The 14,477-nt window shown below is 30.4% G+C and overlaps 2 protein-coding genes across 2 annotated transcripts; both read left to right on the top strand.

Moving 5' to 3' along the window:
- The first annotated feature begins 4,849 nt into the window (after positions 1-4,849).
- LOC101255851 (acyltransferase Pun1) lies at positions 4,850-7,277 on the top strand. The gene is made up of 2 exons (XM_004232586.5): positions 4,850-6,447; positions 6,544-7,277. The coding sequence occupies exons 1-2, from the start codon at positions 5,716-5,718 to the stop codon at positions 7,132-7,134; spliced, it is 1,323 nt and encodes a 440-aa protein (XP_004232634.1). The 5' UTR covers positions 4,850-5,715; the 3' UTR covers positions 7,135-7,277.
- A 4,730-nt stretch (positions 7,278-12,007) lies between these two features.
- On the top strand, positions 12,008-13,649 carry LOC101256149 (acyltransferase Pun1-like). Its single transcript, XM_004232587.5, has 2 exons — positions 12,008-12,830; positions 12,928-13,649. Exons 1-2 carry the CDS (start codon positions 12,108-12,110, stop codon positions 13,516-13,518), a joined length of 1,314 nt encoding a protein of 437 aa, XP_004232635.1. The 5' UTR covers positions 12,008-12,107; the 3' UTR covers positions 13,519-13,649.
- The last annotated feature ends 828 nt before the right edge of the window (positions 13,650-14,477 follow it).

Genomic DNA, 14,477 nt, shown 5'->3' with positions numbered 1-14,477 from the left:
TGCTATACACACATGACTACCCTCACGCTTTTTCACACACTCACATTTTTTGGCTTACTACTTCAATTTCATTCCGCACACATTTGGACACGAGAATTATTCATACGATAAATACTTTTTTCATTTTATCTCCGATGTTGATGTTGCGGTATCGAGTTACACATATATACGCACAGGAGCATGATGAAGAGGAGGGGGATAAATTATAGGATGAGAAATAAAAATTCATGGGGGAGGAATACACACCAAACACAGATAGGCAACAACACAAACAAACAAATATATATACGCTATTGATTTGGGGAATAAATAATTAATGCTAAAGCTAAAACATGGAATATTAATATGTTAGAAGTGATAAATAAATAAAAATCTAGTAATAAAATAGTGAATAAAAAAAAGTGAACCTATGGAATATTTTCAATTTTATATTTACAGTGGTTTCAGCTTTAACGAAAATATTCTAAAATAATTAGTATCACTTTCTAAGAATTCAAAATTGAAGTAGTCAACAAATTTCAACTATATCCTGATTTTTTTAAAAAAACATTTTGTTTAAAAAATATATTGCTTAATTTTGTTTTATTTTTAAAAACATCTACTATAATAAATATGGATAACTTAGTAGGCATTTGGATATGCGATCTGATATCACGATATCAACTCATGAGATGAATTAGCATTTGGATATGTGATTTTACACTAATTTAATATCAATTTTTTCAAAAATCATGATATGAGATTTTTTAAATACAAATTGACCCATAATTTTATAATTTGTAAAAACAATCCCATATTTATATCTGCTAACCATTTATTTCATATGTAAATGTAAAGATAAATCTTAGGTATAACTCTATCTCAAAAACTAGTTTAGAAGGGAGGAAACAAGACCAAATTCTCATCCCTTTTTAGATGTGGGAATACGCTAGTTTATGAAGAGAGGATTGTTCAAGTCCATATAAGGAGATCAAATTTCATCCTTTTCCCGATGTGAAAATTCTTAACAATCCCCTACACGCCCAGGTCTCATTAACTGGAGCATTTTTTTTTATTAACTGGAGCATTAAAACTATAATATGGGGCCCCAACATCGGTGAACAAAGAAATTAGAATGAGTCTGATTTTGATACCATGTAAAGATAGATTTTGGTCTAATTTAACTTCAAAAGCTTAGCTTATGAAGTGAGGATTGTCCAAGTCCATAAAGAGACCAGATTCTCATTTTTTTTCCATGTGGGAATTCTTAAAACTAAATAAAATTTATAATTCCTATAACTTTTTAAATCACTAACATCTCATATAATGATTATTCTCACTAACATAGTAATTTATTATTAATTCAAATCAAATTCTACTTTATCATTTATATTCATCAAATTCGTTATTTTATTAATGGAAAACTTTCACATATAGCCGCTTAAAAATAATTAATTACTCTCCATAACTATAGTTTGATAAGTACAATTCGTAGCTACATGCTATATGGAGGAAAGAGGCAAGCGAAACTGGGAGAGAGAGGAGTGAGCGAGAGAGAGGGGAAAAGAGCGGAAGACAGGTGAATTGTATATGTATATTGGTTAGATAATTGTATATTATACATATACATTTGTATATATGGCAAGAGATTGGGAGAGGGAGGAGAGAGGAGAGCGAAACTGGGAGAGAGAGGAGAGAGGCAAGCGAGAGAGGGAAGAGAATGAGAGAGAGGTGAATTGTATATGTATATAACTGTATAGTATACCTATACATTTGTATAAATGGAAAGCGAGATTGGGAGAGGGACGAGAGAGGCGAGCGAGATTGAGAGAGGGAGGATAGAGGCGAGCGAGAGAGGTAAATTGTATATGTATATAGATTAAAAATTGTATATGATACATATGTATTAGTATATCTTGGTGAATTATACATATACTAACATGACTAATTATACAAATTAGAAGTCAGTCCACATAATTAATGTATAATATTAGTCGCAAATGGTAATTATAGCAAACTATAACTATAATGAATAATTAAATAGTATGAGTTTGCTTAGCCTAATTTTTTCCTTTTTTATTAGATATATTTAGAAAAATATTTCAAACAAGCAGTATCGCGTGACATATACTTAGTATATACATAAATCCGCCCCTAGAAATACTGATCAACTTAATGTAGTGTTGTTCCTCGATAGCCAAATCGTTTTTCAGTTTCACAGTCACTTTCCTTCCCACCAGATCGTTCAAGTATGAGAAAAACAACATTTTTATCTCCGACACTAATCCTTGGCAGCTATAGTTTGACTTCGCCGGAGGTGGAAGTGCGTCCTACAGCTGAAAGGGGAGACTACTTTAGCTGTCTCCCAATTTCTAAGGGTATGTTTAGTACGGAGGAAAATATTTATTTACGTTTGTTGTCTTAAAATATTTTTTAAATGAACTCATTTCTCTCAAATTTAAGAAAAATAATTTCCCTTTCAATATTAAAGAAAACTCTACTTTATCTTTTAATTTTTTTCTTACCCTATCGATACCTGGTAGATCCTCCCTAATAAAAAAATATATTTAACTTTTAAAATTTTCAAATATGAAATTACTTTTTTTTTTCATTTTTACGCCGCCCTTACCCACCCATTTTCATTAAAAAATCATTAAAAAAAATTATTTTTGAAAAATATTTCAAAAAATTTTTAAAAAATTATTTTTTACTGCACCCCCACCCATGCCGCTACCGTCAATTTTTATTCAAAATTAATATTTTAAAAAGATATTTCAAATTTTAAATTTTTATTTTTTACGCCATCTCGCCCCGAGCCTAGCCACCAATTTTGAATTTTTTTGACCTAGGTCAGATCTTAGGGCCGGATTTTGGAACGGTAATCAGAGTCTTGTCCTAGTTTGCGTGTCAGGGTCGGATCCTACATCAATTATGGGAGTTGATTTTCGGATCAGAAATTATATTCTTGAAGAGTATTTTCTTAGTCTCAAGCAAAAAAAAAAAGAAATTTTTTTTTTCATTTACCTATCAAACATTAGAAAATATTTTTTACTCTCTAACCAAACATGAAAAGAGAAATCACTTGTTTTCCAACAAAATATTTTCTAGAAAATTACCATCATACGAAACACACCCTAAATGCGTCGAGCTTATCTAATATATTGAAAAAATTCTAAAAAATATCTCGATAAAATTTCAATGTCATCAATGTCCACTAAACAAAAGCAAATTAAAATCGTTTGAACTAATCAACGAGAGGAAGCACTCTTCAATTGGTAATATAATAATATGGAGACATTTATCTAGATAATATTCATGTTTAATTTATTAAGTTGAGTATTTTGTTTGTCAAATTTAATCTGTTGGTAGTATAAATTATGACTAGGGATTTAGTTTGGGCAATTAAATTTTAGCCACAAATTTAATTTATTGCATGTGTTACTAATCCAACAAGAATTTGGAAAAATGAAAGAGAAGAGATATTAACTATTGGTTTAGCATTTGTTCATGCACGTATATTAATAATAAACACAATGCTTAAATTATTAAGTTATTCTTATTTATTACTCCTAGTTGTTGTTTTTTTTAAGAATTGAGCAATATTTTTAGGGAAAAAAAAAACGTTCCTTTAAAATTAAGCCATATGTAAAAATAATGGACTAGTTTAATTTTGAAATTTTTAAAAAGTGATAATCATTTTTGGGATGTTTTCTTTGAGCTAAACGATAATTGAAATAAAATAAAAAGTATTCTTTATTGATATTTTTTATTTATTTATTCATGATCCTAAGAATATTTTTTTTATTTGTTACTTTTAATGTATCACGGAAATTATTACTTTTCATGTTTATTCTTAATATCAAGAGATCTCTAATATTAGTTATTTATGGTTCAAATCATTTTGAAAAAATTCTATTAAATATCAATTAATAAAAATAGCGTGATAAACTAGTCATGTAAATCATTAGGTTGTTTTCTGTCCGCCTGCTCTCTTTTTTTGCCTATCTACTCCTCGATCTTCATCGTGCTCCTATGTGACTCGATACCGCAAAATAAAGATTGGACATAAGATCTAAAGATGCTTATCATACAAATAATCCGTGTGTCTATGGATATGAAATTGAAGTGGTAAGCCAAAAAACGTAAGTATGTGTAAAAAAGTGTGAGTGGAGTTACATGTGATTCAGTGTACGGTATAAGGTCACATGAGAATTGTTATCAGAAATGTTGGCTTTCGTCCAAGTGGGTACTTGGGAAAATGGAGAGAATAAGTAACTGAGAGAAGACTCTTTCAAAAAGGATATGAAGGAATCTTTTTATTTTATTTTATGTTTATTTTAAACACAAACAAAAAAAATTGTAACAGAATTGAAGTGGTAAGCCAAAAAACATGAGTATGTGTAAAAAAGTGTGTGTGGAGTTACATGTGTATCAGTGTATGGTATAAGGTCACATGAGAATTGTTATTAGAAATGTTGGCTTCCGTCCAAGTGGGTACTTGAGAAAATGGAGAGAATAAGTAACTTGAGAAAATGGAGAGAATAAGTAATAGAGAGAAGGCTCTTTCAGAAAGGATATGAAGGAATCTTTTCATTTTTATTTTATGTTCTTTTTAAACACTAAAACATAAAAAATTGAAACGGAATTTAAGTGGTAAGTCAAAAAACGTGAGTATGTGTAAAAAAGTGTGAGTGGAGTTACATGTGTATTAATGTATAGTATGAGGTCACATGAGAATTGTTATACGAAATGGTGGCTTCCGTCCAAGTGGGTACTTGGGAAAATGGAGAGAATAAGTAACTTGGGAAAATGGAGAGAATAAGTAACAGAGAGAAGACTCTTTCAGAAAGGATATGAAGGAATCTTTTTATTTTTATTTTATGTTCTTTTTAAACACAAAAACAAAAAAAATTGAAACGGAATTGAAGTGGTAAGCCAAAAAACGTGAGTATCTATTAAAAAAAGTGTGAGTGGAGTTACATGTGTATCAGTGTCTGGTATAAGGTCATATGAGAATTGTTACCAGAAAGGATATGAATGAAATCTTTTTCATTTTTGTTTTATTTTCTTTCTAAACAGAATAAACAAATATTTTTTGAATGAAATTGAAATGGTAAGCCAAAAATCGTGAGTATGTTGGAAAAGTATGATGAAATCATGTATGTATGGTATGAGGTCACATTAGAATTGTTACTAGAAATGATATGAAGGAATCTTTTTCTTTTTTTGTATTATTTTCTTTTTAAACAGAGTAAACAATTTTTTTATAATGAAATTGAAGTGGTAAATCAAAAATCATAAGCATGTGTGGAAAAGTGAAAGTGGAGTCACGTGTGTATGGTATGAGTTCACATTAGAATTGTTACTAGAAAAGATATGAAGGAATCTTTTCATTTTTATTTTATTTTCTATTTAAACAGAGTAAACAAAAAAAAATTGACTGAAATTGAAGTGGTAAACCAAAAAACGTGAGTATGCGTGAAAAAATATGAGTAAAGTCACGTGTGTATGGTATCAGGTCACATGAGAATTGTTGCCGAAAATGATAAGAGAGAATCTTTTCATTTTTATTTTATTTTCTTTTTTAAACAGAGTAAAAAAATAAAAAATTAGAGAGGATTAAAAATTAAGTGACTATATATATATGAGAAATGGGGAAACAAATCAACAATCATAATTACCATTGCATAGAGCAAATTGTCTAAGGATTAAGTAGTGTTATCTGTTAATATAATCATGGCTTTTGCATCATTATCATCACCATCGCTTGTTTCAGTTTGTGACAAAACCTTTATTAAACCTTCTTCTCTCACCCCTCCTACTCTTAAATACCACAAACTATCTTACATTGATCAATTCTATAGCAATATGTATATTCCTTTGGCATTTTTTTACCCTAAAGTACAACAAAGAGAGGAGTCAACTGATAATGAACTATCCCAAATAGCACACTTGCTACAAACATCTCTATCAAAAACTCTAGTCTTTTACTATCCTTATGCTGGAAAATTGAGAGACAATGCTACTATTGATTGTAACGATATGGGAGCTGAGTTTTTAAGTGTTCGAATAAATTGTACCATGTTTGAAATACTCAATCATCCTGATGCATCTCAAGCAGAGAGTATAGTTTTTCCCAAGGACTTGCCTTGGGCGAATAACTATGAAGGTGGTAATTTACTTGTTGCGCAAGTAAGTAAGTTTGATTGTGGGGGAATAGCTATCAGTGTGTGCTTAGCGCACAAGATTGGTGATGGAACCTCTGCGCTTAATTTCGTTAATGATTGGTCTCGTATGACTCTTAGTCCTATGACAACTACCTTGTCTCCTAAATTTGTAGGAGATTCTATTTTCTCGTCAAATAAGTATAGTCCTATTATTACGCCACAAATGTTGTCTGATGTCAGTGAATGTGTACAAAAAAGAATCATTTTTCCTACAACCAAGTTAGACGCACTTCGAGCTAAGGTAATCATACCACAAGTCCATATTATTTGCTTTTATGGTTTTTTCTTCTTCTTCATGTTTCCTGATCTATTTCAATTTATGCGACATAATTTGAAGGTAGCAGCAGAATCGGGAGTAGAAAATCCAACTAGGGCTGAAGTGGTGAGCGCGCTACTTTTCAAATGTGCAATTAAGGCAACATCAAGTACAACTACTTCAATGCGTCCATCAAAGTTTGTTCACCTTTTGAACGTACGTAGTATGCTGAAATCTCGTCTACCTCAAAGTACCATTGGGAATATCTTGTCCAGTTTCACCACAACAGCAACTAAGGAAGAAGACATTGAGTTGCCAACGTTGGTTCGTAGTTTAAGGAAGGGAGTTGAGGAGGCGCACAAGAAAGATCATGTGGAACAAAATGAAATGATGTTAGAAGTAGTGGAATCGATGAGAAAAGGGAAAAAACCATATGATGATGATTATGAGAATGTGTATTCTTGTTGTAATCTTTGTAAATTTCCATTGTATAAAGTGGATTTTGGATGGGGAAAACCTGAAAGAGTTAGTTTACCAAATGGTCCGTTCAAGAATTTTTTCTTCTTGAATGATTACAAAATTGGTGAAGGTGTGGATGCGCGGGTAATGTTGGACAAACAACATATGTCTGAATTTGAACGCGATGAGGAGCTTCTTGACCTTATTTCCTAGTTGATTACATGATTTTAGGATTTCATTTGTGTTGTGATGGCTTTGTTTTCCGTTCATCTACTAGTTCATCTTGGAGTGGTTCAATGAAATTAGTGGCTTTATGTAAATGTTTATATTGAATAATATTAGTATTTTATGTGTTACATGTGCATCTCGTATGTTAGTTAGTAACCATCTTGCTATTACAATGGATGCTTTTGTTGTAACAAGAATGAAGAATTCAACAATTTATTTATGTACTAATAACTTTATCTTTAGTATTAATCTTAGAAATTGTATCAAAAAGTTGTGAATTAGTAGAGTGTTTATATGTATAAACTCTTTTAAAATCAAGGAGAGTTACGTACACAAACGTCCGGAGGTATCTACTTTTATACCTTGTAACTCTTAATGCTTGCGAAAGTTTATAAAATCCCTAATACTTTTATCACAATGATATTCTAAAAACTACAAGTTGATCAAATTTTAATTCAATAAAAAAAAATTAAACATACATAAGTTGTGGTATATTAGTTTTTAATATAATTTTTTCACATAGTACAGATAATCTTCTTACAATAAACTTGCATTTATCATTCATACGGCTGAGAAGACGAACCAACATTATTATTTTGAACCATATGTTAGGCAATTTGGTGGGTAAATAAATTTGATAAAAGAAAAAGAATTACGCGTCTAAGCAAACTTATACTATTTAATTACTAATTATAGCTATAGTTTGCTATAATTACCACTCGCGACTAACATTATACATTTATTACGTGGGCTGACTTCGATTTTGTATAATTAGTCATGTTTATATATGTATAATTCACCAAGATATACAAATACATATGTATAATATATAATTTTTTAACCTTTATCCATATACGATTAACGTAGTTTATATCTATATATAAAGGATACTAAATTCTCTTAAAAGACATCTCAAAAATTTCATAAAGAGATCAAGATCTCGAATAATCTGCAAATTGATAGATTATTCATATAGAGAGGCCAAATCTAAATCATACTAGTTCGAGAAATACACCAAACGGTCCTCGAATCATGGATAAATCTTAGAGAGTAGAATCAAGGAAGCAACATATTTTTACTCACAATCTTGATGAAAAAAATCATATTTCTTATGGTTTATTCATTTTCCATATATTTAACATTTGTTGCAAACAATATTCTCTAATCAATGGACTTCTTTTTCTTTAAAAAAAAAAGATAAAAGAAGAAAAAGAAACAAAGAAAAGCAAAGACAAGAAAGAAAAAGAAAAAAATGGATGAAGTAAATAGATTTTCTAAGTTGAAGAAGATGAAGAAAAGGTAATTGCATTTTTTATTTGGGTGAAGAAGATAATGGGAAAGATGATGTAAATTAATTAAATAATTAATATTAAATAAATATAATGACACCTGAGACGTAATAGCTGATTATGGCAGTGAAAAGATTGGGTCGTGCGCCCCATTTTCGTGACAACAACCCAGACGAGTAAATGGGTCATTTACAAAGATATTAATTAGTTCCATGGGGTGATAGGACAGTTCTAAAGTTAAGGTATCTTTACGCAAACACGAGACAACTTTAAGAGTGACTTTATGTCTTTTCTCTTATTAAAAAAGAAACAACTACTTTCACATGACCTTGTTTTTGGGGCGAGTTTCGAAGCGAGGTGTATAAAAAACGCTCTCAGGTGTAAATTAAAAACATAGGCGTAAGTCCTAAAATTTGATGCGTAAGCCTTGAACATAAAAACGCAAGTCTTGAGCGTAAAAACGTATGCCCGGGTGTTTTTATTTTAGTTTTTTTAAAAAAAAATTATTTTTAAATCATATTTTTATTATTGGTTTAATGATATTTTTCAAATAATAATTATAATACTTTTGTCTTCATCAATTATGGGAGTTGATTTTCGGATCAGAAAATTATATTCTTGAAGAGTATTTTCTTAGTCTCAAGCAAACAAAAAAGGAAGATATTTTCTAAAAAATATTTTTCATTTTCATTCGCCTATCAAACATTAGAAAATATTTTTTACTCTCTAACCAAACATAAAAAAAAAAAATTAGAAATGCATTTGTTTTTCAACAAAACATTTTCTAGAAAATTACCATCATATGAAGCACACCCTAAATGTGTCGAACTTCTCCAATTTATTGAAAAAAATCTTTAAAAAATCTCTATAAAATTTCAATGTCATCAATGTCCACTAAACTAAAGCAAATTAAAATCGTTTGAACTGATCAACGAGAGGAAGCACTCTTCGGTTGGTAATATAATAGTATGGAGACATTTATCTAGATAATTTTCATGTTTAATTTATTAAGTTGGAGTATTTTGTTTGTCAAATTTAATCTGTTGGTAGTATAAATTATGACTAGGGATTTATTTTGGGCAATTAAATTTTAGCCACAAATTTAATTTATTGCATGTGTTACTACTAATCCAACAAGAATTTGAAAAAATGAAAGAGAAGAGAAACAAGACGAACCGGATCCGTTTAATTAACTATTGGTTTAGCATTTATTCATGCACGTTATATTAATAATAAACACAATGCTTAAATTATTTAGTTATTCTTATTTATTACTCCTAGTTTTTTTTCTTTTTAAGAATTGAGCAATATTTTTAGAAAAAAAAAACGTTCCTTTAAAATTAAGCCATATTTGAAAATAATGGACTAGTTTAATTTTGAAATTTTAAAAAAGTGATAAATCATTTTTGGGATGTTTTCTTTGAACTAAACGATAATTGAAATAAAATAAGGAGTATTCTTTATTGATATGTTTATTTTTATTTATTCATAATCCTATGAATATTTTTTTATTTATTACTTTTAATGTATCACGGAAATTATTACTTTTCATGTTTCCTCTTAATATTAAGAGATCTCTAATATTAATTATTTATGGTTCAAATTATTTTATAAAAATTCTATTAAATATCAATTAATAAAAATTGCGCGATAAACTAGTCACGTAAATCATAAGGTTGTTTTCTGTCCGCCTGCTCTGTTTTTTTGCCCATCTATGTCTCTACAGCTCCTCAATCTTCATTGTGCTCCTGTGTGACTCGATACCGCAAAATAAAGATTGGACACAAGATCGAAAGATGCTTATCATACGAATAATCCGTGTGTCTATGGATATGAAATTGAAGTGGTAAGCCAAAAAACGTAAGTATGTGTAAAAAAGTGTAAGTGAAGTTATATGTGATTCAGTGTATGGTATAAGGTCACATGATAATTGTTATTAGAAATGTTGGCTTCCGTCCAAGTGGGTACTTGGGAAAATGGAGAGAATAAGTAACTGAGAGAAGGATGTTTCAGAAAGGATACGAAAGAATCTTCTCATTTTTATTCTATGTTCTTTTTGAACACAAAAACAAAAAAAAATTGTAACGGAATTGAAGTGGTAAGTCAAAAAACGTGAGTATGTGTAAAAAAGTGTGAGTGGAATTACATGTGCATCAGTGTATAGTATAAGGTCACATGAGAATTGTTATCAGAAATGTTGGCTTCTGTCCAAGTGAGTACTTGAGAAAATGGAGAGAATAAGTAACTGAGAGAAGGCTCTTTCAGAAAGGATATGAAGGAATCTTTTCATTTTTATTCTATGTTCTTTTTAAACACAAAAACAAAAAAAAATTGTAATGTAATTGAAGTGGTAAGCCAAAAAACGTGAGTATGTGTAAAAAAGTGTGAGTAGAGTTACATGTGTATCAATGTATAGTATAAGGTCACATGAAAATTGTTATCAGAAATGTTGGCTTCCGTCCAAGTGGGTACTTGAGAAAATAGAGAGAATAAGTAACTTGGGAAAATGGAGAGAATAAGTAACTGAGACAAGGCTCTTTCAGAAAGGATATGAAGGAATGTTTTCATTTTTATTTTATGTTCTTTTCAAACACAAAAACAAAAAAATTGTAACGAAATTGAAGCGGTAAGCCAAAAAACACGAGTATGTGTAAAAAAGTGTGAGTGGAGTTACATGTGTATCAGTTTATCGTATAAGGTCACATGAGAATTGTTATAAAAAATGTTGGCTTCCGTCCAAGTGGGTACTTGGGAAAATGGAGAGAATAAGTAACTTGGGAAAATGGTGAGAATAAGTAACAGAGAGAAGGCTCTTTCAGAAAGGATATGAAGGAATCTTTTCATTTTTATTTCATGTTCTTTTTAAACACAAAAAAAAAAAGAAATTGTAACGGAATTGAAGTGGTAACCCAAAAAACGTGAGTATGCATGGAAAAGTGTGAGTGAAGTCATGTGTGTATGGTATGACGTCACATTAGAATTGTTACAAGAAAGGATATGAACGAAATCTTTTTCATTTTGTTTTATTTTCTTTTTAAACAGAATAAACAAATTTTTTTGAATGAAATTGAAGTGGTAAGTCAAAAATCATGAGTATGTTGGAAAAGTATGATGGACTCACATTTGTATGGTATGAGGTCACATTAGAATTGTTACCAGAAAGGATATGAAAGAATCTTTTTCACTTTTGTTTTATTTTCTTTTTAAATAGAGTAAACAAATTAATGGAATTGAAGTGGTAAACCAAAAATCATAAGTATGTGCGTAAAAGTCTAAGTGGAGTCACGTGTGTATGATATGAGGTCACATTAGAATTGTTACTAGAAAAGATATGAAGGAATCTTTTCATTTTTATTTTATTTTCTTTTTACATAGAGTAAACAAAAAAAATTGACTGGAATTGAAGTGGTAAGCCAAAAAATGTGAGAATACATGAAAAAGTGTGAGAGAAGTCACGTGTGTATGGTATGAGGTCACATGAATATTATTGCCGAAAATGATATGAGAGAATCTTTTCATTTTTATTTTATTTTCTTTTTTAAACAGAGTAAAAAAAATTAAGTGTGTATATATATATATGAGAAATGGGGAAACAAATTATCAAACATAATTACCATTGCATAGAGCAAATTGTCTAAGGATTAAGTAGTGTTATCTGTTAAATTAATCATGGCTTTTGCATTATTATCATCACCATCACTTGTTTCAGTTTGTGACAAAACCTTTATCAAACCTTTTTCTCTCACCCCTCCTACTCTTAGATACCACAAACTCTCTTACATTGATCAATTCTATAGCAATTTGTATATTCCTTTGGCATTTTTTTACCCTAAAGTACAACAAAGAGAGGAGAATGAACTATCCCATATAGCACACTTGCTACAAACATCTCTATCAAAAACTCTAGTCTCTTACTATCCTTATGCTGGAAAATTGAGAGACAATGCTACTATTGATTGTAACGATATGGGAGCTGAGTTTTTGAGTGTTCGAATAAATTGTACCATGTCTGAAATACTTGATCATCCTGATGCATCTCAAGCAGAGAGTATTGTTTTTCCCAAGGCCTTGCCTTGGGCGAATAACTATGAAGGTGGTAATTTACTTGTGGCACAAGTAAGTAAGTTTGATTGTGGGGGAATAGCTATCAGTTTGTGCTTAGCGCACAAGATTGGTGATGGAACCTCTATGCTTAATTTCGTTAATGATTGGTCTCGTATGACTCATAGTCCTATGACAACAACTTTGGCTCCTAAATTTGTAGGAGATTCTGTTTTCTCGTCAAATAACTATAGTCCTATTATTACGCCACAAATGTTGTCTGATGTCAGTGAGTGTGTACAAAAAAGAATCATTTTTCCTACAGCCAAGTTAGACGCACTTCGAGCTAAGGTAATCATACCACAACTCCATTATTATTTGCTTTTATGGTTTTTTCTTCTTCTTCATGTTTTCTGATCTATTTCAATTCATGCGACATCATTTGAAGGTAGCAGCAGAATCAGGAGTAGAAAATCCAACTAGGGCTGAAGTGGTGAGCGCGCTACTTTTCAAATGTGCAATTAAGGCAGCATCAAGTACAACTACTTCAATGCGTCCATCAAAGTTTGTTCACCTTTTGAACGTACGTAGTATGCTGAAATCTCGTCTACCTCAAAGTACCATTGGGAATATCTTGTCCAGTTTCTCGACAACAGCAACTAAGGAAGAAGACATTGAGTTGCCGGCGTTGGTTCGTAGTTTAAGGAAGGAAGTTGAGGAGGCGTACAAGAAAGATCATGTGGAACAAAATGAATTTATGTTAGAAGTAGTAGAATCAATGAGAAAAGGGAAAAAACCATATGATGATGAATATGAGAATGTGTATTCTTGTAGTAATCTTTGTAGATTTCCATTGTATAAAGTGGATTTTGGATTGGGAAAACCTGAAAGAGTTAGTTTACCAAATGGTCCGTTCAAGAATTTTTTCTTCTTGAAAGATTACAAAATTGGTAAAGGTGTGGATGCGCGGGTAATGTTGGACAAACAACATATGTCTAAATTTGAACGCGATGAGGAGCTTCTTGACCTTATTTCCTAGTTGGTTACATGATTTTAGGATTTCATTTGTGTTGTGATGGCTTTGTTTTCCGTTCATCTAGGGGTGGTTCAATGAGATTAGTGGCTTTATGTAAATGTTTATATTGAATAATATTTGTATTTTATGTGTTACATGTGCATCTCGTATGTTAGTTAGTAACCATCTTGCTATTACAATGGATGCTTTTGTTGTAACAAGAATGAAGAATTCAACAATTTATTTATGTACTAATAACTTTATTTTTAGTATTAATCTTAGAGATTGTATCAAACAATTGTAAATTAGTAGAGTGTTTATATGTATAAATTCTTTTAAAATCAAGGAGAGTTATGTACACAAACGTCCTCAGGTATCTACTTTTATACCTTGTAACTCTTAAATGCTTGTGAAAGTTTATAAAATCCCATAATACTTTTATCACAATGATATTCTAAAAAATACAATATTTATTGATCAAATTTTAATTCAATAAAAAAATAAAATTAAACATACATAAGTTGTGGTATATTAGTCTTTAATATAGTTTTTTCACATAGTACAGACAATCTTCTTATGTTAAACTTGCATTTATTATTCATACGACTGAGAAGGCGAACCAACATTATTACTTTGAACCACATGTTAAGCAATTTGGTGGGTAAATAAATTTGATAAAAAGGGGAAATATTACGCGTCTAAGCAAACTTATACTATTTAATTACTCATTATAGCTATAGTTTGCTATAATTACCACTCGCGACTAACATTATACATTTATTACGTGTGACTTCGATTTTGTATAATTAGTCATGTTTGTATATGTATATAATTCACCAAGATATACAAATACATATGTATAATATATAATTTTTTAACCTATATCCATATACAATTTACCTCTCTCGCTCGCCTCTATCCTCCCTCTCTCAATCTTGCTCGCCTCTCTCGTCCCTCTCCCAATCTCGCTCGCCATTTATACA

Source organism: Solanum lycopersicum, chromosome 2, assembly GCF_036512215.1.
Source record: "Solanum lycopersicum chromosome 2, SLM_r2.1".
In the NCBI taxonomy this organism is placed as follows: domain Eukaryota; kingdom Viridiplantae; phylum Streptophyta; class Magnoliopsida; order Solanales; family Solanaceae; genus Solanum; species Solanum lycopersicum.
The sequence above is the reverse complement of the archived record's forward strand: the minus strand, read 5'-3'. Positions and strand labels throughout refer to the sequence as shown.

Excerpts from the sequence above, each read along its gene's own strand:
- LOC101255851 (XM_004232586.5), top strand. The coding sequence starts at position 5,716 with ATGGCTTTTGCATCATTATCATCACCATCGCTTGTTTCAGTTTGTGAC. Across the intron at positions 6,448-6,543 it reads TAGACGCACTTCGAGCTAAG|GTAGCAGCAGAATCGGGAGT; the intron begins GTAATCATACCA and ends CATAATTTGAAG.
- LOC101256149 (XM_004232587.5), top strand. The coding sequence starts at position 12,108 with ATGGCTTTTGCATTATTATCATCACCATCACTTGTTTCAGTTTGTGAC. Across the intron at positions 12,831-12,927 it reads TAGACGCACTTCGAGCTAAG|GTAGCAGCAGAATCAGGAGT; the intron begins GTAATCATACCA and ends CATCATTTGAAG.